At 30.8% G+C, this 27179-nt stretch overlaps 2 protein-coding genes and 4 pseudogenes across 3 annotated transcripts; 5 read left to right on the top strand and 1 right to left on the bottom strand.

Annotated features, from left to right (window-relative positions):
• Positions 1-2352: 2352 nt before the first annotated feature.
• Positions 2353-7216, top strand: LOC149883726 (uncharacterized; annotated as a pseudogene).
• Positions 7217-8006: 790 nt separating this feature from the next.
• On the bottom strand, positions 8007-13865 carry LOC149883724 (uncharacterized). The gene is made up of 4 exons (XM_090097719.1): positions 13684-13865; positions 9575-9794; positions 8572-9437; positions 8007-8477 (listed from the first exon to the last, which is right to left on the bottom strand). The coding sequence occupies exons 1-3, from the start codon at positions 13709-13711 to the stop codon at positions 9281-9283; spliced, it is 405 nt and encodes a 134-aa protein (XP_089953845.1). The 5' UTR covers positions 13712-13865; the 3' UTR covers positions 8007-8477; positions 8572-9280.
• On the top strand, positions 11263-13017 carry LOC149883725 (uncharacterized; annotated as a pseudogene).
• A 6052-nt stretch (positions 13866-19917) lies between the features above and the next one.
• Positions 19918-20457, top strand: LOC149883723 (uncharacterized). Its single transcript, XM_090098626.1, has one exon. It carries the CDS (start codon positions 19918-19920, stop codon positions 20455-20457), a length of 540 nt encoding a protein of 179 aa, XP_089954752.1.
• A 1142-nt stretch (positions 20458-21599) lies between these two features.
• LOC149883721 (uncharacterized) lies at positions 21600-26012 on the top strand (annotated as a pseudogene). Its single transcript, XR_016455628.1, has 6 exons — positions 21600-21810; positions 21976-22396; positions 24709-24972; positions 25166-25354; positions 25553-25843; positions 25988-26012. The product of XR_016455628.1 is annotated as an uncharacterized LOC149883721 (transcript).
• LOC149883722 (uncharacterized) lies at positions 22405-24574 on the top strand (annotated as a pseudogene).
• Positions 26013-27179: the final 1167 nt, after the last annotated feature.

Genomic DNA, 27179 nt, shown 5'->3' with positions numbered 1-27179 from the left:
CATACTTCCCACCAAGTTTTCCAGCACTTTTGGCTCCATATCCTCCCAGCATTCTGATACCGCTTCTTTTAGCTCTGCCACAGAGTTATATTGCTTCTGGTCAGCATAGATACGTCTTACAATGATTCCCCAGATGTTTTCAACAGGAATAAAATCTGGACTGCGAGCAGGCCACCACATTTGCTCGATTTTTTTAGCTTCAAACCAAGCTTTAGTCTCGTTACTTGTGTGAATGCTGGCGTTATCTTGTTGAAAAACAAACTTTTTGCGTCGATATTTGTTTTGAAATGGAATCAAAGATAATTTTAGCACATCAATGTATTCAGAACTTTTCATTTTGCAAGATGTAAATGCTAAATTTAACTTTCCTGTTGCACAAAACCCAAGCCAAACCATCAAAGATCCACTACCAAAATTCCTTGTCGAAAAATATTTGGGTTCTCTCCTCAAATCACGCCAGTAGCCACTAAAACCATCAGGCCCATCAAGATTAAACTTTTTCTCGTCCGAAAAAATCACCTGGTATTGAAAACAAAAATATTCAGCTATTTAGACATCTCACGTATTTATGAGAGTTTAATCTAAAATTTCTTACTTGTTCCCAATCGCGTGCCATGCTTTCGCGGGCGAATTCCATCCGTTTCTGTTTGTGAACAGGCTTCAAATTTGGTGCTTTATTCATTTTTGATCTTACAATGTGTGGGCTGTCTTTGAGAACTTTCCTAATCGTCTCCTTGCAAACATTTAAACCCAAATCTGACTTAATTGTTTTCAAACTTTTTGATGAATTTGATGCGAGTCGAACAATCCTGCGTTTTTCACGGTCTGAAACCTTAGATTTCTTTGGTTTCCTCTTGATTGTTGCATAATCTGTTGGATTTTTCAAGAAATTACGGATAACGTGATCTGATCTCTTCAATCTTCTAGCAATTTCTCGATTTGGAACTTTTTCTCGATGATAAGCCAATATTTGACCTTTTTCAATATTGGTAAGGACCTTTCCTTTCGGCATTTGGTTAAGTTCAACTTAATTTCGACTCACAAAATAAAAAATACTACAGAATATAAGAAATTTGCGACAAAACTCGTAAAAACTTTAGTGCGTCTATAGAAAATTGCCACGTGAATATTAAAAATTTAATTATTTTAATACAATTAAGATAGTTAATAATTAAATGCATAATGGATCATTGTTTTCTTACATATACTTATTCAAAAGTACCATTAGAACAATTTTATTACCACTGTAACACTGTAAATCCGCTAAATTTTACATGCGTCTATAGAAAATGATCGCAGTGTATATCAGGATATTTAACTCGTAAGGATAAAGAACCATCAGAAAATGAATTGCTAGATAAAACCACTTTTTACCACCAAAAGTATGGACAATATATAGACTCAATTGACCGTGGTGGGCTTAATATTCCCACAGATAATACCTGTCAATGGGTAATACTTTCTTTTATAGTTTTCAATGCAATTAAGGATAGAGTATGCAGAGTATCATTAAGCAATATTCTAATGATGATTTCAGAGTTTTACAATTTTGAGATGCAGCGACACCATGGAAATATTCTTTCAAATATCTTTTTGAACAATTTATGTAAACTTCTGACTCCACGTTCAAATAAAGAACCAGCTCAAAAAATATTGAAATTATCCTGAATTCTTTGACAATATTAAAAATTTATATATATATATTTTATTTAATTAAAGTTTACCGATTTTTTAAAGTTTTTTTGGCGATTATATATATATATATATATATATATATATAGTAAATTTTTTTGAGAGAAAAAAGTTTATTGAGTTGAAATAAAATTGCTAAACTGATTTTTTTAGTTTTTTTGTTTATAAAATAGGCCCCCAGTCAGATACCCCGTTTGCGCAATGGCAAGGCCTGCAGTATAGATCGCCGTGACTGAAACCGAATAAGTACACTGTAAAAAATGTCACGCCAATTTCTTAAATGTCCCATCAAAATGTTCAAATTTCACGCCACTTTTTAATATTAACAATGAAATGCTCTAAGTCGCGCGATTTATTACAGCTAGCAAAAAGCAACCCGTAATACGGGTTATGGTCGGTCTGTCACTTAATTTAGAGCGGCTGTTTTCTACTATTTAAAGTTGCGAAACCTTAACTAACAGCCATGGCCGTCTGTACTAACAGGCCTCGTAAACGCGTAAATCGGGGCCTGGAGCTGGGGGCCAATCAAGTACTCTAAAGCTATCTTGTCTTAATAATTTCTAGCGCATTTCGGTTAATTTTCAAATTAAGTAAAATATTATCTTGTTTGAATCTAAAATCTATCTAGAATGCCTAAAAAATGTTGCGTGACCAACTGTAATGGTAATTACAAATAAAGAGAAAGTTTTTCGGCTTCCTTCTGAAAAAGAAGAATATAATCGTTGGATGAATGCCATTCCACGAGATAATATACCTGACAGCCCAGCTACAGTTGTTTGTGAAAGACACTTTCCATCTGGATATCCAACAGTTACCAAATTTGGCCATAAAAGGCCTCGCGATCCTCCATCAGTTTTCACTTGTGTCAAGCCTAGTTTGATACCTACTTTTCTAGGTACGTGGACTGATTTTTTAAAACTGAACATATACTAAAATGTTATATATCATTAGAAAGCCCTTCAATACAGTATTTTAAAGGTGAAAAAATTATTAAAAACGAACAATTTAAAAAAAAGTTATGATGTTTTTAGTAGCAAATTTTCGATATATGGATTTATTGAAGAAATTGGTTCCAAAAAAATTTTTTTTTTCGCTGAAATTGTTATAACTTTGTCAAATCTTATCCAAATGCCTAAAACTTGGTATCAAAAGATAGATGTAAGAGTAGGCTACAAGTTCACATAACTCTATAGATAGAAGGGGTGTATAGAGGGCCAGAGGGGGAACCGGAACAACATCGTAGCCTTAAAAAATACAAGTTTTTCACACGAAAGAGTGTTTTTCTCATAAAATATGTTATCTTTATACACAAAAAGTTAATCTAATTTGCTTCCATTCCATTTCCAAATATTAGTGGTCTTTTTTAGATTAAAGGGTGGACGTCTTTGTTATGTTTTAACACCCTCGTAGTGAAATGTTACATTCTTAAACATATTTAAACCTAAAAAACACTGATTATATTTTGTGTTAAAAAGTTTAAATTATATTTTCTTATTTTACATCATATACAAGTGGTGTATAAATTGACATTAGGGGCGTGGCATGTGCCACGCTTAACGCCCCGCCCCCCCCCGCGCCCCCCGCCCAGTCTTATCTAACCTAAAAAAAAATTTTTAAATATATATGAATAAAGGTTTTAAATAGAGTTTATGGAAAAAGAGAAATAAGTATTCAAGATTATTTTACTATGTTAGTTAGGGAAGGGGCATGTGCCACGCCCAACGTCCCCCCTCCAATACTTATTTAAGCTTGAAAATGTTTTTAAATTGTGTTTATTTAAAAAGAGAGATATAACTTTACAAACCTTACCATTACAAGATGCAAGTTGGAGTATCCACCCTAAAAATAAGCCAAAGATAAAATAAATTTAAAAAATTTTTAAAATACAAAATATAGTAAATTTATGTCTTGGCTTTTAGTAAATGATATTATTTAAAATTCCAATAATAAAACTAAATAAATCATTTTTAACAATAGACACCACGTGAAGGTAAGCCAGAGCCGTCTATCAAAAATGTTTTGCAAGCTACACAACTTGCTGTACCATATTTGCAAGCTAAAAAACTTGCAAACTTGCCACGACCTCGACCACCTCCCCTTCTGCTGTGGCTCCCAGCACCCTTGTTAGGAGGATAAGAGGACCATTGAAAGGAGTCTTTGTCCTTCCTCCTAACTCAACCCATCGCTTAAACGATCGATTGCTTGTGGGTCCAGGATGCTGGGACCTATACAATAGGTAGTCTTGATATGTTAGCTCTTAATTACAATGATTAGTAAATAGATTAGTACATAATAGCATTATGTAAAATTTAATTTAAAACAATTAATTGTAAAAGTGATAGGCTGAATAAATAATATGAACAACATATTAATCAATGATAGCTTAAAAAATGTTAATGAGATTGGTCATTTCATTCTACTGCACTTTGAGGGATAACACAATACTAATGGATTAAATAGTCTATATAAATAAAAACATAAGTTCGATAATCATTCAGAAACTTTTCTAAATCATAAATTTACCAGCAGAAGGTAGTGCACATGTAACTAAAGATAAAAAAAGTTTTTATAAAAATTTGCAATTGATATGAAAGGTGTGTACATGTTTGCAAATAATACTTTTTAAACTTACTGGTCGTAGTAACCAATGAAGATGTAACTAAAGGTTATCAAAGTTGTAGTTAAAAAAAAATACTCTAATTGCCAAGATAAACATATTGAAAGGTAAAAATTTGTACACATACCACTTATAGCAGATGTAGAAGGAACTTAGTTTAAAAATTATTTAATAAAAAATTTATATTGCAATCGTCAAAAATATATACACATATTAAAAATAAGACTCGACATCAAGAACCCAAATAAAATCTTTATAATTTTTATAAAGTTGACCACACAAACGTCAGTTTTTTGCTCTCTGGCTCTCAGTTCGACATGAAATCTTCATTTATTTTCTTTTTTTATTGATGTTTTGGTTTTCAATGTCTTAGAAATAAGTGACTGAGAACATTTGAATTTTTTTGAAGCTATACGCTGAGAAATGCCACATTTATGGTCAAAAAGCTTGGTAAGTTGACTGATGGCGCGCTTAGTCATTATTTTCGGCTTTCCACCACTACCAGTTTACCTTTCAAATGGTTTATCTTCTTCTACACGTTTAATAATTCCATATATAGTCGATCTTGATAAGTTTTCTGCTTCAAAATGAGAAACAGTGAATGATTTAGGTTTATCTGAATTTTCTTGATAAAACTGGTACACACGTTTTCTCTGGAGCTCTTCGTTTGACGCCATTTTTAATACTAAATTTAAAATACTTATATAAAAGTTAATATATATTTCAAAAGAAGAATAAATTTGCAACATTTTAAAAATTGTTTGAAAAAATAAGTATTAGTTGCATATAGAAATATGATGTAAGCAATTTTATCCAGATTTTTAGTAATCACCCGTTAGCTCTTGTCAAAAACTTGCTGTACCCACATTTTTTGTCCACTCCGTTATTACATTCTAAAATAGTCACAGGATTGTAGTTTATACTTATTTACTAATTAAAATAATGAAAAAAAGTCCAGTTCTATGTAATTTATTAACATTTAAAGTTATATCGTGCTGCAAGCAATATTTATATAAAAATGAGAGCCTAATTACCTTATTTTAAAAATGATATTCTTATTCGAAGTCTACTCCGTTACGCTTTTTTATTCCGTAAAATTACAAATTTTTATATGGCGTGTTTTAGTACTCTTTAAATCTTTTGGACAATATAGCAATAAAAGATTTTAAAGATGTTTTCCAATGAGTAATAATGAGATATTATTGATTATGTATAATTATGTCTACTCCGTTACTGTCAACTCCGTGATTTCCTATTAATAACGGAGTTGACAACAACATAACGGAGCTGACATCACGAAGATAAAAAAAATCAAAAGCTTTAAACTAAGCTATTTTATATACTGCAGCGATAAAATATGGTTACCTTGCAGCGTTAAATATGATTACCATATATACGCTGCGTTCTTTTACTTTCAAGTTATTGTAAGAGTAATTTGTAAGTATTTTAGTATTAGGATTTCATTTATTGTTTGGTTTTTATTTACATTTGACTCTAATACGTTTGGCTTTTAAAAATGTAAATCTTGAAATATATTTTAATAATAAATAAATAAACTTTTGGTGTATTACCAATTACAGTTATTATACTATTTTTCCAAAAGAAATACAACTAGGCATATAACATAAAAACTTCAAAGAAATCTCGTGCTGAAATTCAGAAAGCGTTTCGGGACAGACAATCAGAAAAAAATGCAGACATATTTCGTGAAAAATAACGCAAACGTTGGCATATGCGGCGTGAGCAGAAGAAAGTTAAAGTGATATCAGAATTATCAGAAAAAAAAAAAACGAATTGTTCGCCGTTGTTGGCGCGTCCAGAAAGGAAAATTTAGAGCTGCAAAAAGAAAGATTGAAACATCGTTATCAGAGTCACCGGAACGCGAGTTGAGTAGGAATGACGAACGCAAACAAAGAGGTAGAGTAAAGGTTGCTTACCGAAAAACAAAGGCTTATAGAAAAATACAAACATTAACGGACGAGTTGGAAACGGCTAATTGTTCAGCCCAAAAATACAAAAAACGTTGGTTAAGGCTTAAAAGTTTCCTGCCTGGTTTACAAGCAAATAAAGATAAAGATAAAAAACAAAAGCGACTACTACTCGATTCATTAATAAACCTTTATGAAAAATTTAGCGCGGAATATACGAGAAACAACATTTCATATACAACGTTTACTCGTTATCGCCCATTTTTTGTCCGCAAACCGTCAGCTAAAGATAGAGATATATGTCTGTGCAAAAAACACGAGAGCATACAATTTCTTTGTGATAAACTTGTTAACCTGCGTGTTTTGAAAGAAAAAAATATTGAAGTAGTGAAACAAATTTGTTGTAGTATTGATAGAAGAGAATGCATGTTTAGAGAATGTAACATTCGTTTTAAGTCTCGTGTTCAATTTCAAGCAAAAGGATTGCTAAAAGATGAAAGAATTATAGTTTGGTTCCAGTGGGAAAAAGAAAAACAGGAATATGAAAAGATGGGAGAAAAGAAAACAACAAATGTTATCAGGAAAAGTGTGAAGCGTGGAACACATAAAGATCTTAAATTAAAATTCTGTGAATCAATTCGAAATGAGCTATGCAAGCATGTTTTTATAATAAGACACCAGTTCAGAATGTACAAACAATTAAAAGAAACAGTAAATGTGAACGAAGCTGTTATACATATAGATGTATCTGAGAACTATCTTTGCAAGAATTTTGCTGCAATTCAATCTTCACATTTTGGAGCAAGTAACAAGCTACATTGCAAATTGGTAATTACCGAACGAAGAGGTCGCATTATAAAAATAGAAAATAAATATGCTCATCACCACCATCATCACACCATCATCACCACCATCACCACCACCACCATCATCATCATCATCATCATCATCATCATCATCATCATCATCATCATCATCATCATCATCATCATCATCATCATCATCATCATCATCATCATCATCATCATCATCATCATCATCATCATCATCATCATCATCATCATCACCATCACCATCATCATCATCATCACCATCACCATCACCATCATAATCAAAGAGTTATCAAATTATCAAATGAAACATTTTAAATCGCTCACATGGGTTGGGTTGGTGAATTTCCCTATGCATTATTCAAACGTATGTTATCCGTGAAACCTTTTATTCACTTTCCTTGAAATTCGATTACCTTTTTGGTAAACCTGGAACAAAATAACAAAATGATTTTTATTTGTCATTAAATCTATTTCCATTAACTTCTGATCATATTCTTGCGTTTTATTTAAATCTGTTGGGGATTTGAAGATAATATCCAAGGGAATTTTTTTTTCGTTACTTTATCTGATACAGTATTATCTTTCATGAAACTTTGTATTTTTATTATCGAGTACGGCTTAGTTAATGGCAACTCTAAAATGTTATTCTCCTGATAGGATGTAGAAATTATATATTTCCTTATACTTGGTGTTTTGAGAAAGATCAGGAACTTTAAAACGCTTGGGGAGTATGAAATTTGGATTTCAAGTAAAGATTTAAACTTATTTTCAACTTTGTTTACGTTTTCATTATCAGCCCTTAATTTCCGCGCTTGTTTTACAACCTTAAGCACCGCCCTTGGCTGCTGCAGCCAGAGAGTAAATATGAGGCTTCGACATTTCAAGTTTAGTAGGAATCCATTATAACTTTTTTTATTTAAAAGAACAACAAAATTATGTGTTATGGTTTTTTAAGTAAAATATAAAAACAAAATAGCAATATTTCATGTCGGCGATAATTGTAAGTCACTATTTACAAATATCACAAATAATTGACGAGTGTTCTCCGCAAGTGTGTTTAGTGCACTTGGAACATCTTGTAAAGAGACGTCGCTGACGAAGCTGACACAAATGACATGATTTTCTAATTTTGAGTAAGGCATCTTGGGGTGGATTATTCTGTTCTATAGACATAGAAGCAATGGCGCGTCTAAGGCCAGGTTGAAATGTCCCTCTCGGATGCTCAATAATTCGGTGTTCCATTGCTGTTTTCATCATTTCCAGGCTCATTTTCAGCAAGAATTGTTGTCTTTTTATTCCACTATGATCACCTTCCCACTGTGGCTTGTTAAAGAGGAACAAAATACTGGCATTAATGACAACAAGATCGAGGAGATGCCCAAACAAAGTCATTGGCCAACGCAGTGTCTAGAAAAAATTACAAGATTTAAAAAATTATAAATTTATTAAAATTATAAAAATCGTAAGGAAAAAAACTATTGTTACTAAATTTTAGTCTTACTTTTCGCCGTGTAGTGTATGCATAAACTAGTTAGTTAACAGTATCTACACCAAACTTAGTATTATTGTATTGGAGGATCGAATATGGCTTTCGATGCGCTTCTTCTGACACTTCCGTAGATGTATGGAGAGTAGAAAACATGACAACCTTGTTAGTTTTTGGAATGTAACTCACTAGCTGCATTTTTTCAGAATACACAGTTATAGAATCAAATTGAACTCGAGGAAGAAGTAGTTGGGGAGCGATATCCGGTTTGTTACGATTAAGGGTTCTGAGCAGAGTGAGGTTCCGTGCTAGAAGTTCTTTGGCTAGCGGAATAGATGTGAAGAATTGGTCAGTTGTGATATTTCTCCCACTAACATGAATTGGTTCAGTTAGCTGTAGCACCACTCGTTTTGCCCTACTTCTTTTTCCCTAGCAATCATTCCTAAATAAATCTCAGCATTATGAAAGTAGCAAGACTTTGAACAAGTTAACACCCGCACTTTGATGCCATATTTTTCAGGTTTTTTTGGCATATAAACATTAAAAGGCACTCGCCCACGTGTTGTAACTATTTGTTCATCGACACAAACCATATCGGAAACTATGAAGCATTGGCGACAACGTTTGAGAAATTGCTCCCATATCTGTCTAAAAGCTGCTAGTTTATCACGTTGGCGTCTTTCAGTGCGTGTTTCCTTGTTATCAAATCTCATGAACTTTGTGATTAACTCAAATCTTTCACGAGACATTGTGGCTTTGTAGGCAAATTTCCAAGTTCGTCACTCCACAAGTCTCTGAGAAACACGTTGCGTTGTCTCAAAGCACCCATAGGATAAGGAATGCCAAAATATCCAACCAGTTTCTCCTCTGTTATGTCATACCTATGAAGACCAATAAAAAAATATGAATATTTATGTAAAGTAAACACAATAGTGTAAACTTATCAAGACCACATTATAAATGAAGTCAAAATTACATTTTTAACAAATTAATAGATAGTAGTTTATTGAAAACTTACCAGCGTTGTGAAATATGTTGAGAAACTTCTCCAGCACTTATGGCACGTTGGGCCTCTCGAATACTTTCATGAAGTATCTGGTCTTTCATTTCTGCTGTTAAAAATAAATCAATAGCTTCACGCACTGTAGCAGGATTTCCATTCGGTCGCATTCGCTCTCTCACAATGTTTTCCCTGCCTAGTCTACCACGTTGCTCATCTACTGTTTTCCAAATTCTAGCTGTAATTAAAATATTTATACAATTATAAATAGTTATCTATAATTAACCTATAATTATTAAAATAACAATAAAAAATTAATAAACTAGAATCAGTAAGAATTTGTGTCTTATTTTAAAAATACCTACTTCTTAAATATTAAATTTTATAAGTTTGAAACATTTCACTTTACAATTTACCAAATGTAACTTATTTCAATTCAGATAATATACATTCTTTTAAAAGATTAAAATTGGGAAGAAAAGATTTACTACAAGCAAAATATTAAATAGAGAGTGCAAAGAATTGAAAAGTGCATTAATTCAGTTTTTGGTTATACTACCCATAATCTCTCAAGAATAGTTCAGTATTGAAATCTCTCAAGAATAGTTCAGTAATGAGGCTTCGAGATAGTTATGTTGGGGACAACTCAGATGACGAAGATTCAGATGATTTTGGAAACAGGTTTTGTTCAAACACAAGGATCTTTTATAGTTCATCTTAATGAGGGCTTAGGTCATACTTATTACAAACTTGCTTCCCTTTTCCAAGATATAGGAGCTTGACTTTTACCATAAAGGCCTGTTGCTACGAAATATTCTAAGATTAAAACTTCTTTTAAGTAGATAAAACAGATGCTGAGCTTTGGGATATTGCAGAGTCATTAGGAGTAAGAATAGAAGAAACAACCCAGGTTATAGGAGATAACTATACATTTGGGCATTTTTTAAGCTTAAGACATAAATTCCTTTTGGCTTTGGGTGAGGCTTATTTTGTCACCAACAAAGCAAATATACGAAAATTTATATAAAGTAATTTTTCTAAATTAAAAGTAGAAGAACATTTCTTGCTAGAATTTAAAGGTATTTATAAAAGATATATTGGTAAACCACTCCCAAAAATATTTGAAAACAACTTATTAGAGCTTTACCAAATTACAGTTGATAAATAGGATGAGCCAAAGGCAATGGCTATTCCTTTTGATGTTAAAGTAGGTAAAGTAAACGTGCAAAGTTTACTCAAGATGTAAAATCATCTTTATCAAAAGATGACATGGAAGATATATTGCAAGCTCACAAATCAAATAGTGCTAGACAAAAAATACTAAACAATGCAGTAGAGCAGACTTACTACTTTTTAAAGTTTTTTCATGCAAGGGAAAGGGACTCTACCCAATATTTGCTAGAACATGGTATTTCTAATCTTCACTTTTTTGCTGCAACTAAAGATGAGAATGCAGTAGATTTCTTAGCAAAAACTAGGGCTTATCATAAGTTTATGAGGGGGATAGTAAAAAATGTTTTAAGTCATAAGGAGGATTCTGCTATAGGCACGATCGTTGTCCCTAGTAATGCTAAAACTGCTATTTATTAAGATGCAAATCATAAACCGGTAGGTGCAATCAAAATGTTTGAAATCAATACTATTTACAAGGGTGATGTAAGAGCTTCTAAAGTATAGAAAGTACAGGAAAACTGGATGGAAAATGTGATATGACTTGGTTAAAATATACACAAGTGACTGTTCCAGAAAGAAAGGGGTGTAGAGCAATTTGTAATGCATGTAGAAATAAAAATCGGAAGGTCAAATTCAAAGGATGCATAAACATATAAAAAGGTGCAAGCAATCCCAACCCCATGAAATTATGGAGTCAATTGGAGATCAACAACTTCTTGAAGGTAATTAAGTTACTGCATTGTCATTTTAAATTTTATACTTTCCCTAAATCGTAAACATATATATTTAAATTACTATCACGTATAGACATATTAACTTAGAATAATTCAATAAACTGCAATATCATTTTAAAGGTAACTCACCACCAATATCACAACAACAAATGAAAAGGTCTCAGCCCAATTCAACATCAACTGATAAATATTTGAAAATTGATAAGTTTTTCACACGAACAAGCTTCAAAGAGATAAATTTATTTGATCTGCAACTTGGTAGATTTATATACAGTACAAACTCTAGCTTTAGAACAGTTGAACACAAAGAATTTAAAAAATTTATTAGTATGCTTCATCCAGGATACACTCTACCTAATAGAACTCAAATTGGAGGAGAAATATTAGATTTTACACAGAAGAAATTGAAAAATGCTATGTATTGAATTGGAAAATTGTAGCCATGTCTTTAGATGGCTGGATTAATGTACATAATGAACCTATAGTTTGTATTTCTGTAATTACAGATAACATTAACATTTTAGTAGAAATAATCAACACTTCTGGTCATTCACATACTGGTGAATATCTTAAACAATTAGCAAGAGAAGCAATAGATTCTGTAAGACATAAATTTGGATGCACAGTAAAAAGCTTTGTGACTGACAATGCGGCTAATATGAATTCAATGAGACAAGTACTGTCATCTGAAAGAGATGTTATCATAACTTATGGGTGATCTGCTCATATGCTGAATCTTTTAGCAAATGACCTTAACACCGAAAATATGAGCAAGCATGTTACACAGATAATAAAATATAATAATCATCAAGCTGGAGCAATTTATAAATTCAGCAGAGGAACAAAATTGCCACTTCCTACTGAAACTTGCTGGAATTCTGTATGTGATTCACTTGAAAAATATGTCAACAACTGGAGCATCATTTTCACAATGTTTGAAAAAATAAAGACTTGGAGCCAATCATTGGTAAAAAAGTAAGTGATATACACTTACAGGTATATCACTTACTTTTTTACTTTATACATATAGCTTCAACTTTTTGGATTAAAGATATGGATGCTTCACTTTCATAAGCTAAATTTTGATAGATTTAAGAAACCGATTGGGGGTAGAAAAAGCAGCAAAACTTGTATTTATATATAGAACATTAAACAGTGATGTATTGAATAATTTTGATGAAATATAACAGCAATATTGATAAAGAATATGGTCTACTCAAATAAAATGCGCTATACTTCTTTTTTCAATTTAAAAGATAATTAAATACGGCATATTTTAATAAAAACCTAATTTAAACAAAAGAAAACCATGGCTTTTTTGGTTTAAATTAAATTTAAATTTGGTTTAAATTAAAAAACCAAATACACCTATGATTTTTGGTTTTTTTGCAACCCTGTATAGATGATTTAGTAAATAAATTACCTGTTGCAATGGAAAAAGCTGTTCCCTTAAGCATTAAAGTAGAAAGAGATTTTGGCACAAAATATGGAGAAACCAGAGGAACTCTTTTATCTATTTTATATTATGACTTTGGATCAAGTATATATCGTTAAGATATTTAAGCCTTAACTTATAGAGATTAAGCTATTCTATATGATTGGTTATTATATTGCAAAATGAATGTCAATAAGACTTTCATGGCAAAAATACAAATGCTAACATTTCAAAGCTCTATTGAAAAACTTGAGGAAATTTTAGGCAATAGTACTAGAATAGGGGTAAAGGATAAAAAGGCAGTAATTGAAGACAATGATGGAGAATTCACAGTTACCAAAGATGATTATGAAGTACCACTCACAATTCTTTCTTGCGCCGGAAAGGATTCTATTTCTCCTGCTAGATATGCAATAAATAAAAATTCTAGCTATGGCATTTCAAGAATTATTAATACATGAATGGTATGATGTAGATACACCTTATTTAAGTGGAGAAGTTTTACTTTAAGCTGATTAAGTGGTTATGCTGTCCCCAACTACTTACAAATCCATTTTTTTTATATGCAAAATAATTTTAATTATTTATTCTTGAAAGGTAAAAACTTTTTTTTTGGTTTGGCTCGAGTTTGTTTCATTCTTGTGTTGTTTTTTTGTTGTTGTTGTTTTATTGTTTTTTCTCTTTTAAGTAGAATTAAAAAGATAATAAACAAAAAAAAAGTTGTAAAATAAAAAAAAAAAAGAAAAGAAAAAGTTGTAAAATAAAATGTTTTAAAAATTCTTTACCGTTTTTATGTGCTTGCAATAACTGCATAATCCTTGTGCTTGAACAAAACCTTTTTCAGTATCAATCAATATCAATATATTTTGTGTTAAAGATCTTACAAAAAATACAGGTCATTGCAAATAGTAATTTACTTATAAAACACAACAATCTAAATAAGATAAAGAAAAGACAAAAGAAAAAGTTTAAGAAATAAATAAGTCACATAATAAAAGTAGAACTTTGCACAAACCTCTAAGTAACATTTTTAAACAGACTTTTAAAAGAGTTAAAATATAAGTCCAACACTTATCATGTGTCCACACATACATATGCATATACAAATATACACAAATAAGAAATTATAAAATGTACATAGACATAAAGAAAACAGTTATAGTGGTAAAGAATAAAGTTAAGCGTAACTTTTTAGGTTCAAAGATTGCCTAAACATAACTCATTGCTTCATAGCTGAATTACTCTTGAGAAAGTTCGTTTTTGATATCATTTAATACTTCTAGGTGCTGTGAATATTCTTTGTCTTTAGCATAATCAATAAGTGAGTCTATGCACGCTTCATAAACTAACTTTGCACCCTCAATTTCAAACTTTGTTTCCAATACATTTTTAATTCCTTTCATTAATTTTCTAAAGCCACCAAGATCATCTACTGAATCTGAGACGAAATAACCTATAACTGAAGATACTGAACAAGATACTGCAGCGCTAAAGATCCAATATTCATCAAGTGCGTCACTGAAATCTCTAAGTATAATGTCTTCTATATTAACGTTCTCCTTTTCTGCTCTTGCTCTCTGGGACCAAGATGGATATTTAGCACTTGCCATATATATTTACCTCTAATAAAGTATAATTTTCGTAGGTGATGTTAAAAAATAATCCTCTCTTGACTTACCTCTAATGTAATTCCGTTACGGAAAAGTTCTTGAACATTTGAATCAGTGTTTTTTAAAAGGGCTGATTTGCTCAAAACCCGTTTTTGAGAAAACTAAAAAAAACTCTTTATATCTTTTAATATTAAATATACAGAATTTGTGTAATATATTTTTAAAAAATATATGCAAGAGTGATATCTTAGTACACTTTGATAATTGTTATAACATTTCGTTTGTTAATAATTAATTAATGAAATTTCGAAAAATTGGCCCTTTTAAAAAAAATCGAATATTCCGAAATCGAAACTGTTTATATTTTCCGCGTATTGCGGCTAAAAATACAAATCAGCTGGAGAGTGATTTTTTTAAAAAGGACATATTTGAAACAAATTTGCCTTTTAAAAAAAATCAAAAACTTTCAGGTGGCTTTATTTCTGTAAGAAGATAAAATTTAAACACATTTTTAACATAAACTGATGAAACTATCATGGACACAAAACACACAAAAAGTGAATTTTAAAAAAAATGTCAAATCAGCCCTTTTAAAAAACAGATTCATTTAATGACGTCATGGATTAAATAGTGTGATTAGTTTTTACCAGTGAAAACCAAACAATATTAAATATGTGTTTGCGGTTATTTATGACGGTTTTTGAAGGATATTTTAGGAAAAGTTTAAGGTATAAATGAAGGAGAAAATTTGTAAAAAAATGGTTTTAGTGAGGAGGGAAAATTATGCCATTATTTATTTGTTGATTGCGAGAAAAAACTACACTGTTACGGTGTTGCGTTAAAAAAGTTAGTCGTTAAAAAAGTTAACAAATATTTCTGCGCATGCGTTACGCATGCGCAGTATGGTCAAAGGAGCGTTCGTTAGGGAATGAAATTAGACGTTAAAAAAGTTGCATTGTTTCATTAGGGTAAGTAAAATAATAAAAATTAGTGTATACTTTATATTAAAAATGGCTGTCCATGTTTACTCAGTTGATGAAATTATTTTATACTTTATGTTAAAAATGGCTGTCCATGTTTAGTCAGTTGCTGAATTTATAAGCTTTACTACTGATATATGGACCAGTAGTTCAAATGAAAGCTTCATGAGCCTGACAGGTCACTGTTTAGACAATACATTTAATCAGAAAACTGTTGTACTTAGAGTAGTTCTATTTCCTGAGAGGCATACAGCAGCAAATATTGCTGAATTGATTGAAGATATTATGGCTGAATTTAAAATATCAACTTCAAAAATTCATTTAATAGCTAGAGATAATGGTACAAATATTGTTAAGGCTATTAAAGATAGCCCATATGATAGTATGGCTTGTTTTTACACACACTGCAACTAGTAGTTAAAAAAACAGTTGTCAAGAATGTCATTGCAAACTGGCATTCAATTGTTGGGCATTTTAGCCATTCTCCCCAAGCCTTCAAGCTCTTCAAGAAGCAAACAATGTTCCTAAGCACAAACTTATTCAAAATGTTCCAACAAGGTGGAATAGTACCTGTCATATGTTAGAACTAATTTATGAACAAAGGAAACCTCTAACCATATATGCACTTGAAAATGGTAAGCTTCCTTTATTAAATGCAAATAAATGGATGATTATTGGACAGTTTTGTATTTTGCTAAAATATTTCCACAAAACAAGAGTTCGCTTGAGTGAAAGAAATTCTATTGTCTCAGATATTATACCACAGATACAGTTTTTGAAACATTTCAATTGATGACAACTAATTCAATGGAGATTAGTTTCAAACAATATACTGATAACTGTAACATCATCTTGTCAATATTTCTTGATCCCAGATTCAAATTAAAAATGTTCAAAAATGAAAACACCTTTTCAGCTGCTAAAACAAGTTACTAAGTTAAAACAAGCTACTAAACTTTCAGCTACTAAGAACATAACCATTCAACTTATTAAAACCCATGAAAATATAAAAAACATCAAAGTTACTGAAAATGATTGGTCTGCAGCTTGTGACATTGAAAATATTGACTCAGAATATGAAAATAATGGTACAGTACTAAATGAATAGAAAGATATAGTACAAATGGGTTTTGACAATTGCTTTGAAGAACTTGTAGGATTTAATTCTAAACAAATCATTCAACCACAAACTTTAATTTCAAATGAAACTTTATTAAACAAAATTCAACACTACTCAAATGAAGACCTTATTGACAAAGAAAGCAATCTTTTGTTGTGGTGGAAATCACAGAAAACCAAAATGCGACTATTAGCAAAGCTTGCTTTAAAGTATTTAAGCTGCCCACCGTCTTCTGTGGAGAGTGAAAGACTTTTTAGTATAGGTGGAAATGTATATACTGCAAAGAGATATAGCTTAACAGGAGCTCATGGTGAAATGTTAATATTTCTGAACTATAATATGAGAATTTAAAAATATTTGATTTTGTATATATTACTATAATTAGTATTGTATAATTCTTTTAGAAGTGAGTATCTATGTTCTATTTTTTCATGAAATATAATTTATTTAGGAGTTTAAAAGCTTTGATACTATGAGGAGGTCAAATGAAAAAGAAAATGTCATGAAAATTGTATAACTTTGTAGAATTAGAAAATTACAGAGAAAAAAAATTTGGAAAAAATAATTGAAACTCTCATTGAGAGCTTTTGCTCAAAAATAAAAAAAGAATGCCTCCCAATGCCTTAATCAAAATTTCAAAGCATATTCTGTTGTGGATTTGAGGGTTGCGCAAATTAAACAGTATCGTTAGCCAGGGTAACTTTGGTCAGTTTTGGCAGTTTTTCTTAAACATCTCTGAATCTTATTAACTATTTTACAGTTTTCTCTTTTGGTAATAACATTATAGGTCTTGGCTATAGGGCTCTATATTTATTTTTTTCATTTTTTTATTACAAATATTTATTTTTGAATGCCGAAAAGTGACCAATGTTACACCAGGTTTTTATCATGTTTGATCAATAATACCCCTGCTATGGGGTAAAATTGGTCACTTTTTGGAGTTTTAAAAAATCATCAGTCCTTAAACACTTAGAGAAACATGAAAAGAACATTTAAATGGACAAAAAATTTTGCAACTAACTCCCTGTTATTGTGCAAGTCATTAAAAGTCATTTTCTAGTAGGTCATTATCGTCATCTAAAGATGATGACACTTGTTCAACTCTTGCCCTTTTCTTGTTATTCTTGGTGTAACTGTTATTCTTGGTGTTATTGTTATTCTTTGATGTGGTAGGAGTTGTGTTATTCACCAGATCTTGTGGTGTTATCGCTTTGCCAGGTGTGATCTTTTTCCCTCTGGTGCGATTTGTTTTCCCATCCTGTCCACAATGTTTCACTAATAGACCTTCTATATCTTCATTGAATACTTCCTTAACAGTACTACCGGTACCTCCTCCAATGTCTTTGTTAACCTGTGGCAAACGCTTCATGACCATTTCTTTATCGAAGGGAAATATTCCACTACCCTTGAAGTCAGATCTCAAATTATCGCTTTTCAATTGACGTTGCAGTAGAGCAAGAAGACCGAGGAACTGATTTTTTGGTATTGATTCTTTTATGCGCGTTTCTATCTTTAGCGGACGGAAAACAGCAACGTCCAGCGGTTGAAGCAAATGGGAAGCGTATATTCCGAACTGCCGACTAGCCTTTCTCACGCTTATTCTTCCAGATAAACATTCTTTTATAGCATTGGACAACGTTTCTTGACTGTATGAAGTTGCATATGCTCTTGAACCACGCTTTCGCTTAAATTTCCTCGGCATTTTCACCGGCTAAGAATTCAAATGGTTCAATAAATGTATCAGAAGTGTCAAAAAATGCCAAAATAAACTCAATGTAGTCTACGAAGTAACTGTGCTATATTCACAAAAACTGTTGATATACCAAAATTGTTGATATAATAGTCAATATATATTGTTGGTATCTCTAACAAAATTAAAACATGTTATCTTTGTTTAATTTTAGGAATTTAAAAAAAAATCAACAATTGACCCCGGTCAACAAAGTTACTCCGGCGACCAAAGTTACCCCGGTTGACGGTACCATTTTGAATACTTTTTAACGGGCAAACTTTTTTAACGCCGTAAGGCGTTAAAAAAGTTTTAATGATTTTGCGCATGCGCAGATTTCACATTTAATAAACTTTTTTAACGACTAACTTTTTTAACGCAACAACGGAAAAAGGTGTCCGTGTCTGAAAAAGGTGTCGACGACACCTTTTAAACATAAAGCTTTAAAAATAAATTCTAAGGGCGAACGAAGAAAAAGCTTATTTTGGAATAAAATTTTTGTCATTTCGCGCGAAAAATAATTGCAATCGCTTTTCTTTATGCCAAGTGTTCATTTAGGTGCAAATCCGTTGGCAATTTGCTATCTCACTATCATCGAGTCCATTAGGAACCAAAGTGCTTTAACATTTCATCATTTAAATAAAATATATACACACATGGGCGCTATTTTACTTTCGCACCCCCTCCCCCCTATTTTTATTGCAGATTTTGAAAGATCGTCGTTTAAAACGAAGAAAACGTATAAGAAACAATACTTTTAGACCAACTTAACGTGGTCTAATTTCAATCTGAAAAAATTAAAAACTCATACGAAAATGCTAAAACTCGCCATTTTTTCAATGTGATAACGAATTTAATAAAATAACTAAAATGTTACAGTTATTGACCTGGTTTTTTATGCTTGGAAGTTATATCATAATTTCCGCAATGATTAGCATTCGGATAAACCGTTTAAAGTTTAAAAATTTAAACAGCGGTGAAAACCATGTAATCCGGTCAAAATCGACAAAAAAATAGTGGCAGATTTGCAATAATTCGCATAGAGCTGAAAATTTGTACATACCTTGAGCACATTATTACAAATAAAGTATTAAAAGTCCGCATCGATCCCATATCTGCAAAAAAAGTTATTCAAGGTTTAAGGTATAAAAAAAAGTTGCTTTTTTTTTAAAAAAAAAAGAAAATGTTTTATCATAAAAATAGATCTAACAAAAGCGAACAGCATTTAAACGCATTTTTGAATAAACTGTTTCATCGGCTTTTCTTTGAACTTGTATAAGAACAAAGAAAAATGCTTTTTTCAAATAATTTTTTCAACTGATTTTTCTCGTCTGACTTCCCAAAATTCTTGGAACTAAGTTACAAACGATGAAATACTTTTAGCGTTGAACGTTCCATTGCAGTTAAGAGTATCGGGTAGTATTTTTTATTACGATTGGAACCGTTTAATACTTTTATTAAAATGTCGCAACTATGTTTTATATGTAGTAAACTGTGAATAGCAAGTGAAACTGTTGTTGTTTGTTGTTGTTGTTTGTTGTTGTTGTTTGATGTTATTATTTGTTGTTGTTGATCGTGGAATGAAGACTTTGATTGATACAAGTGTTAAAAGAAGTGACGGGTTTTATATATACGTGAAAGATCTGAAGTCTGTGGCGATTCATGTGGTGTGCCGTAAAAAGTATACTCGGAAGAGTACTATTGTTGTATTTAAAAGACAGCAAGATATAGATCAAGTCAGCACATCTGAAAATAGTCCACCTCGTACCAGAGCGCGCGTAAGTGAATCACTTTTTTGTTTAAAAAAATGTTGCTTATTTTGCGGCGATGAAGCAAACGAGGAGGCCGAGAAGAAGAAAGCGAAGAAAGTTCGGCGTAAAATTCATAAAGTTGCGACTCTTGAATTTAAAGAATCAATTCTGAAGGTAGCATGGAGTCGTTCTGACGAGGAAGCAAAAAAGGTTACTGCACGCATTGAATATGAATTTGATTTAGTTGCTGCTGAGGCTAAATATCATAATACCTGTTATAATTCTTTCTTGAGACCAATCAATGGGTGTAAAATCGGTCGTCCTCAAGATGAATCTACAAATATTGCGATAGAAGAAATATTTAAATAGATTGAAAATAGCGATGACTGCCAGTTTTCATTAGAAGAACTAAAAAATATTTGCAAAAATCCACATTTAGATAACAGAACAATTAAGACACGATTAAAGTTGAAGTTCGGTAATAAAATGAAAAACCGGGAAAACTAACGTTTATCTGTTTTTTTGACAATCATTGTAGGATGCGCATAGACCAAAAGACGAAAAGATTTGTATAAGAGGTTTGGTTTCAAACTTCTTATACAAATCTTTTCGTCTTTTGGTCTATGCGCATCCTGCAATGACACTTTGATGTATGAGCCAGCAGCAGTTCTTCACCATCCGCCTTTTATCTTACCACCACAAACTGGCACATTTATTCAATACGTTGCGGAAAATGCTGATATAAACGTAAATAGTTTAGGTGGTAATAACTCGCTTCACATAATGGATACACAGCAAAAAACATAACGAAAAAATAACGGTTACATAACGGTAAACGAAAATTTTGGCGTTATGTTTACCGTTATGTTAAGTTGAAATAGTGTTGAAAGTGTTATAATGCGTAAATGGTGCTTAAATCATTAGTATAGTAATATATATTTGCAAAGCGTTATGTTTAACCGTTATGTTAAACAGATTATTTTATCAGTAAAAAATAGCGCGAGTTTAAAGAATCTTCGCAATTTTTGTTTATAAGGTCTTTACTGTTTTAGTTTTTTTATTTTATTTTCTCAAGGTAGTTACTTCTTAGCATTTAAACGTCATTTGGGTTGTTAATGATTAGTATTATATATTTATTTATATTATTAATATTATTTAATAATATTGATAATCATAATAATAATAATAATAACAATATATGTATGTATGTATGTATGTATGTATGTATGTATGTATGTATGTATGTATGTATGTATGTATGTATGTATATATGTATGTATATATGTATGTATGTGTGTATGTTATAAATTAATAACAAGAAAAAACTTCTTTGAACATATAGATATTATATTTCAATTATTAAATATTTATAATAATATTGCTAATTCAACTATTTTCTTGGTCCCTTGGAGGCTTCAAGATATTAGGAGTTCACTGTATTTGTATGTTGCTTAATAATGTTCTTTACTACTATTTATTTAATACTTACCATTTTTTACTTATTACTATTCTTAAAATTAATTTTATTTTATATTGCAATTATTATATAATGTTTAATATACTATTTGTATAGTTTAAGTTTTCTAAGTAATAATAGCTGTATTACTGATTTCTACAATAATTAACAGTTCAAAATGATAAAGGCTGTTGTTGTCAAGTATCTTGGTGAAAAGAAAATTGTTCTTGCTAGTAATAGCAATATTGCAGACTTTTTAGCTAATAGTAAGCTTATTTTTTAATGCACATTCTTTGTTTATTCAATCTTCTTTTTTTTTTTAATCAATCTTCAAATTCTTTACAGTTCATTTTTGTCTTCATAATAATCAAGTTATTATATATGCCAAAAACAATGGTTGAGCTATTTAATTTAAAATTATACTTTTTTAGCTTCTAAAAAGTTTGATAACAGTGATATAAGTGGCATCATGTGGAATGGATGTGAAGTCAATTCTGAAACATTTGTTGCCATTTTAAATGAACAAAATCTAGAAGTGGAAGTTGTATCCTTAGCAAAAAATAATGAGCTCAGCACTTTTGTTCAAAGTTTAAAGGGATTTTCTCCGTTAAAGCTGTTTTTTCAGCTGTAGATAGACATTCTGATTCTGTTTCATTCGATTTTAACAACCAACAATCCATTATTCCTCAACTTCCAACTGAATCAACATTATACCAAGACTCTAATTATGAAGAAGATGTACTTGAGGATTTAGATTTGTCTTCAAGATCGCAAAATTTAAGTTTAATATCAACTGCTGCACAAGTTGCTGAACCACCAAAATCAAGTGCTGAACCACCTGGATCTCAAAAAGTAATTTTATCTTGTTCTAATTGTAGTTTTCAAACAAGTAAACAATATGTAATGATATCACATCTTAAATTACATGGTCAGGAAGGTTCAGTTATATGTGAAAACTGTTTTTCAAAATTTAAAAGTGTTAAAGGTTTTAAACTTCACAATAGAAATTGTTTTGCTCCTTTTGATACTGAAATTGAAGTAATTAACAATAATAACGATTTTAATATTGAAAAACCGGATGATTTTCAATTTTTGAATGAGAATAGAAAAGATCAACTTGCTGCATTAGCTCTTCATTTGCAAGGAAAATATCGATGCTCTGAAAATGTGGTAAACATTATTTTTTCAAGCTTGCAAAATATTTTTAATAATAAATCACAAAATGAATAGATTTCTACAATTTGTAAAGAACTATCAACAGAATATTCTAGAACAAGATATTTTCAAAATGCTTTTAAAATGCCACAAATTCAGTAAGTATACAAAAACAGTTTACATGGATGTTTTATTCCATTTAAAGAAATACTTCAGTTTATTTTTACATCAAATGAATATGATAAGTTTCTAGAGTATTCTTCAGAAATATCTATCTCATTGTATTCAGATGATTTAGGTGTAACTAATCCAATAGGCAAATCTAGAGGAAAGCACAAGTTGTGGGTTTTATATTTTCAGTTGTTAAACATTCCGCAAAGCTGCTTAAGTAAATCTTTCTCAATATTCCCTTTAGCAATAACTGGTTCTAAATCTGTTAAGGTAAAAGGCTTTATGAAATCTCTTCTTCTTGACTTGGTACAATCTCTAAATGAACTATCATCGATTGATTCCTCAACTTTAACTAATGCTAATGGTAAAAAAATCATGGTAAAGTTAAAACTCTTTATTGGAGATTCATTAACTTGCAATGCAGTTGCTGGTTTTAAAGAGGGTTTTAGCAAGAAAGTTGTTAGGTGCTGTAGAGTTTGTAATTCCACCAGGTCAGAAATGTTAGTTTATAATAAACATTCTCAGTGTAAAATAAGGAGTTTAGAGGAACACAAGATGAGAGTCAAAGAACTAGATAATTCTAGTCTTCCCCGAGTTTAAAATGGTCAAAACTATATGGCGTTCAATCTAACAGTGTTCTATCTGAAATTAATGAATTTGATGTGACAAAGCAAGTTCTTTTTGATCCAATGCATGATTTGTTAGAAGGTGTAATACCTTTGCAGATAGAACTTTACTTGAATCATGGGGTTTTGAAAGGTTTTTTTACAATAGATAGCTTGAACAACTTTATAAAATTGTTTCAATACCCAAAAGACAGTGAAAAACCACCTGTATAGTAGATTTGGTTATTAAGGGGAAATTTGGCAGTGCTCAAGTTCTTTTTATTTGTTGTATTTTACCAATTTTTTAAAGAAGTATCACTATTGATTGTCATTTCTTGTGTCTTATTAAGCTGCTGCGTATTCTTCAAATGTGTCTCTCTCCAGTTACCACTGAGGCTTACTTCATCTCTTTAGAAGAAACAATTGCAGCCCATCATACTCTTTTTATGAATTTATACCCAGATAAGTTTATACCAAAGCTTCATTTTCTTATTCATTATCCTGAGCAATCCAGACAATTTGGTTCACTACGATACCACATGTGTATGGCTTTTGAGAGGAAACATCAAGTAATAAAAAATGTTAAGCATTTTAATTTCAAAAATATGCCTTTAAGTGCTATGAAGAGTATGGTTTTAAACACTGTTGCATCTTTTTATAATTCTTTTGGAGAAATTAGTAATGGAGTTCTTTGTGAATTAAATCAAGTTACTATAAAAAAAAATATTGTTACCTGCATCCAGATTAATCGAATTAAATACTGTCCTGAATCGTCTTTATGGTTTCATGATGGTTTTCAATCTTCTGCTTTTATTATTAAAGAAATTCAAGTAAAAGGAGAAAAAACAGTATTTATTACCTCACAGCTTCAGTGCCTTAATTACAATGTGTTACGAGGTTTTTTTACTGCTGTTGAGGACAACACAGTTCCTTTTAGAACTATTGCAGCTGAAGGCTTCGCTTTTCCTTGGCCAGCATTTTATTTTAAAGAAGGGGATATTTTCTATATTGTACCCCCAGCATTGCCATTCCTTATCATATAGTTGCATTGAAATTTTATAAAAAGTTTATATTATTTGCAATAAATATGATTACTTTAGTCTAATTTGTTTTCTTTATTTTGTCAACTTTAGTAGTTGTAAATGCTTTCTTTTGTCAATTTTCACATGATGATACAAAATGTTTTTTATTATTCCTATGTTTTTAACATTTACATTAATAATAAATTTTTAGATTAACAGAATCCCTTTTGATGGTGATATTAAACAAACTCTCATTGATTTTTTTCCACCTCACATTAAACTATTTCTGAGCAACAAGTTTTCTATTGAAGATAAGGTGATATCTAGAGAGCTAATGTCTTGTTTATTAGCTTTTTGCTGTTCGCATGCGCCTAATCATAATAATATCAAAAATAGAATATTGTTACGGAAAATATTCTTTGCAAAGTTAAAGTCTACTTGCATTTCTTTATATCCTTCTTACAGCCATAAATGGGTAAGAATCACGTCTTTGATACTATAATATTTTTTATTTTTTTAATTTGTAATATTTACTATTTTAATATACATTTTTGATCTCCTTCCTTTTCCATCATTTTTATATTTTACTTCAGATTTTCAAATTTGCTGTTGTATACATAAATTGTTTGATTCAATTTAATTAATTAAAGTTTTTAATTTTCTATTAGGATTTCTTGTTCAAAAAGTTGCCTAATAATTATCGCCAAAGACAATTTAGTAAATGTCATAGTTTAAAGGTTAAGCGATTTCCTCATTTTTCTGTTGTAAATAGTTCCATCAATAATAGTAGCCGAGCAGTAAATCCAATTTTGTCCGAATCAGTTGTAGATAAAGAACAGCTATTACAAGATGTTGAAGTAAGATTTTTTCTGTGTTTATTAATTTTTGGATAAAAATGATTTCTAATTCTAATATCAGAAATTATAGTCTAGTTAAGTAAACTTAGACGCAAAAAATTTTGAAATGTTAAAATTAATATTAAGTGTCAGGTCATTACTTTATTTTATTAAATAGCTATAAAATAAGGAATGTATATAACTCTTTCTTTCACCAAGAATGAACTTAATAAGAAAAAGCCATCACTTTCAACACTGTCTATTCTAAACAGACATCTTTTTAATAACGAGACTTATAGTGTATTTCCGAAAAGAGTTACATATGCTCCTGGATTGATGCTGGAAGAAGCGATTCGTTTGTATCTTATTTTTAAAGATTCGTCTCTTAAGATTCAAAAGATGTTGATTTGGATTTCTCCCGATTCGCAAACCCATACTGAAAGTTTAATGCTGCTCCAGAAATCACTTATTTCTAAGAAGACAACTGATAAATTGTTTATGAAAGTTGATGTAAATTTTATTTTATTTTTTTTATTTGGTATTAAGCCAGTTTTATACAATATAAACTTAACATTGATTCAAACCCATTTAATGTATTAATAATAGTTTCTTTTTTATGGTTGCAATACTTATTTTGTATTTACAATATTTTAGTGTGATTCAATACATGAATACTTAAGAGTGCCAAGCTTGTATGGTCCACAAGTTATCTATAATAGAACGGAATATGGAGTAAGGAGTCGTAGAGGTGTCGAGATGGATGTTCAGCCCTTGATCAGTACATGTGAAATGGTGGTTGTTTTGATGGCCGTTTACTATTTGCTAGATTTGACATATCCTTCTTGTTTTGGGCAGCTTCTGGGATGTTTGCAAGATATTTGCGGCTTCGGACGATCAGCTTTACTTTCTAAAAAAAGCATTTTTCTTTTGCAATCTTTTTACAGCAATGTGAAGTATTTTTGAATTAATAAATGTTAATAAGTTAATTTCTTCAATTATTTTGTAAATAATTTTCATGATTATGAAAAATAATTTAACATAAATATACTTGGAAATTAAACTGGATGAATTTGTTTTATTTTTTAAATTAACTTTTATAAACATAAAAAATGTTCAATGTTAGTTAGTTTATTTAGCAATTTCTGTTATTAATCATGGGTTTCAAAAAACCTACTTTAAAATAATTATAATTTGACATAACGGGTAACATAACAGATAAATACCCGTTACATCAGGTTTTAAACATAACGGTAAAATACGCGTTATATAACGGGAGTTTTCCTCTCACATAACGGCTAATTGGCGTTATGTAACCGTTATGTTCAAGGCAATTTTGTTATGAAAAAACATAACGCTAAAACCGTTTTGTTATTTTCATACATATTAAGTATAAAACATAACGGCAATGAACCGTTATGTGCGAGGAAAACTCCCGTTATGTTTTTTAAAAATATAACGGGTTTTTTATTTACTGTGTACAGGAAAGGGAAAGGGAAAGGGAAAGCGATGGGAAAATTAATCACTTGAGCATGCGCAGTGATTAATTTTCAAAATTAAATTACAAACTGCACACGCTCACGTGATTAATTTTCCCTTCCCTTTCCTTTTCCCGTAGTAAAATCGGACGAGTGGAAACTCACCTTAACTAGCGGGATTTTATCGGACAAAAAGTGAATCCACTTTTTTTGTTTAAATTTGATCCGCCATTTGTAATAAGGAGAAAAGCTATATACCCGACGTATGAAATAAAAGTTAAAAATGCATGTTGAGAGCATCTAAAGTTCCCAATAAATTAAAGATCATTCGAAAACTCGTTTTAATTATAAAACTCCGCTCTGTACCTGAG

This window comes from Hydra viridissima, unplaced genomic scaffold (genome assembly GCF_058129835.1).
Source record: "Hydra viridissima isolate aposymbiotic clone 2 unplaced genomic scaffold, HvirCarnegie_v1 scaffold_9, whole genome shotgun sequence".
NCBI classification, from domain to species: domain Eukaryota; kingdom Metazoa; phylum Cnidaria; class Hydrozoa; order Anthoathecata; family Hydridae; genus Hydra; species Hydra viridissima.
This window is presented reverse-complemented; position numbering and strand designations above follow the sequence as displayed.

What these genes read in the sequence shown, in the direction of transcription:
- LOC149883724 (XM_090097719.1), bottom strand. Translation starts at nt 13,711, where the DNA reads ATGCAGTTATTGCAAGCACATAAAAACG. An exon ending in ATTGCAAGCACATAAAAACG is followed by an intron (nt 9,795 to 13,683) that starts GTAAAGAATTTT and finishes TTTTAATTACAG; the next exon opens with CTAGAATTTGGAAAACAGTA. An exon ending in CAACATATTTCACAACGCTG is followed by an intron (nt 9,438 to 9,574) that starts GTAAGTTTTCAA and finishes TGGTCTTCATAG; the next exon opens with GTATGACATAACAGAGGAGA.
- LOC149883723 (XM_090098626.1), top strand. Translation starts at nt 19,918, where the DNA reads ATGAAGACTTTGATTGATACAAGTGTTAAAAGAAGTGACGGGTTTTAT.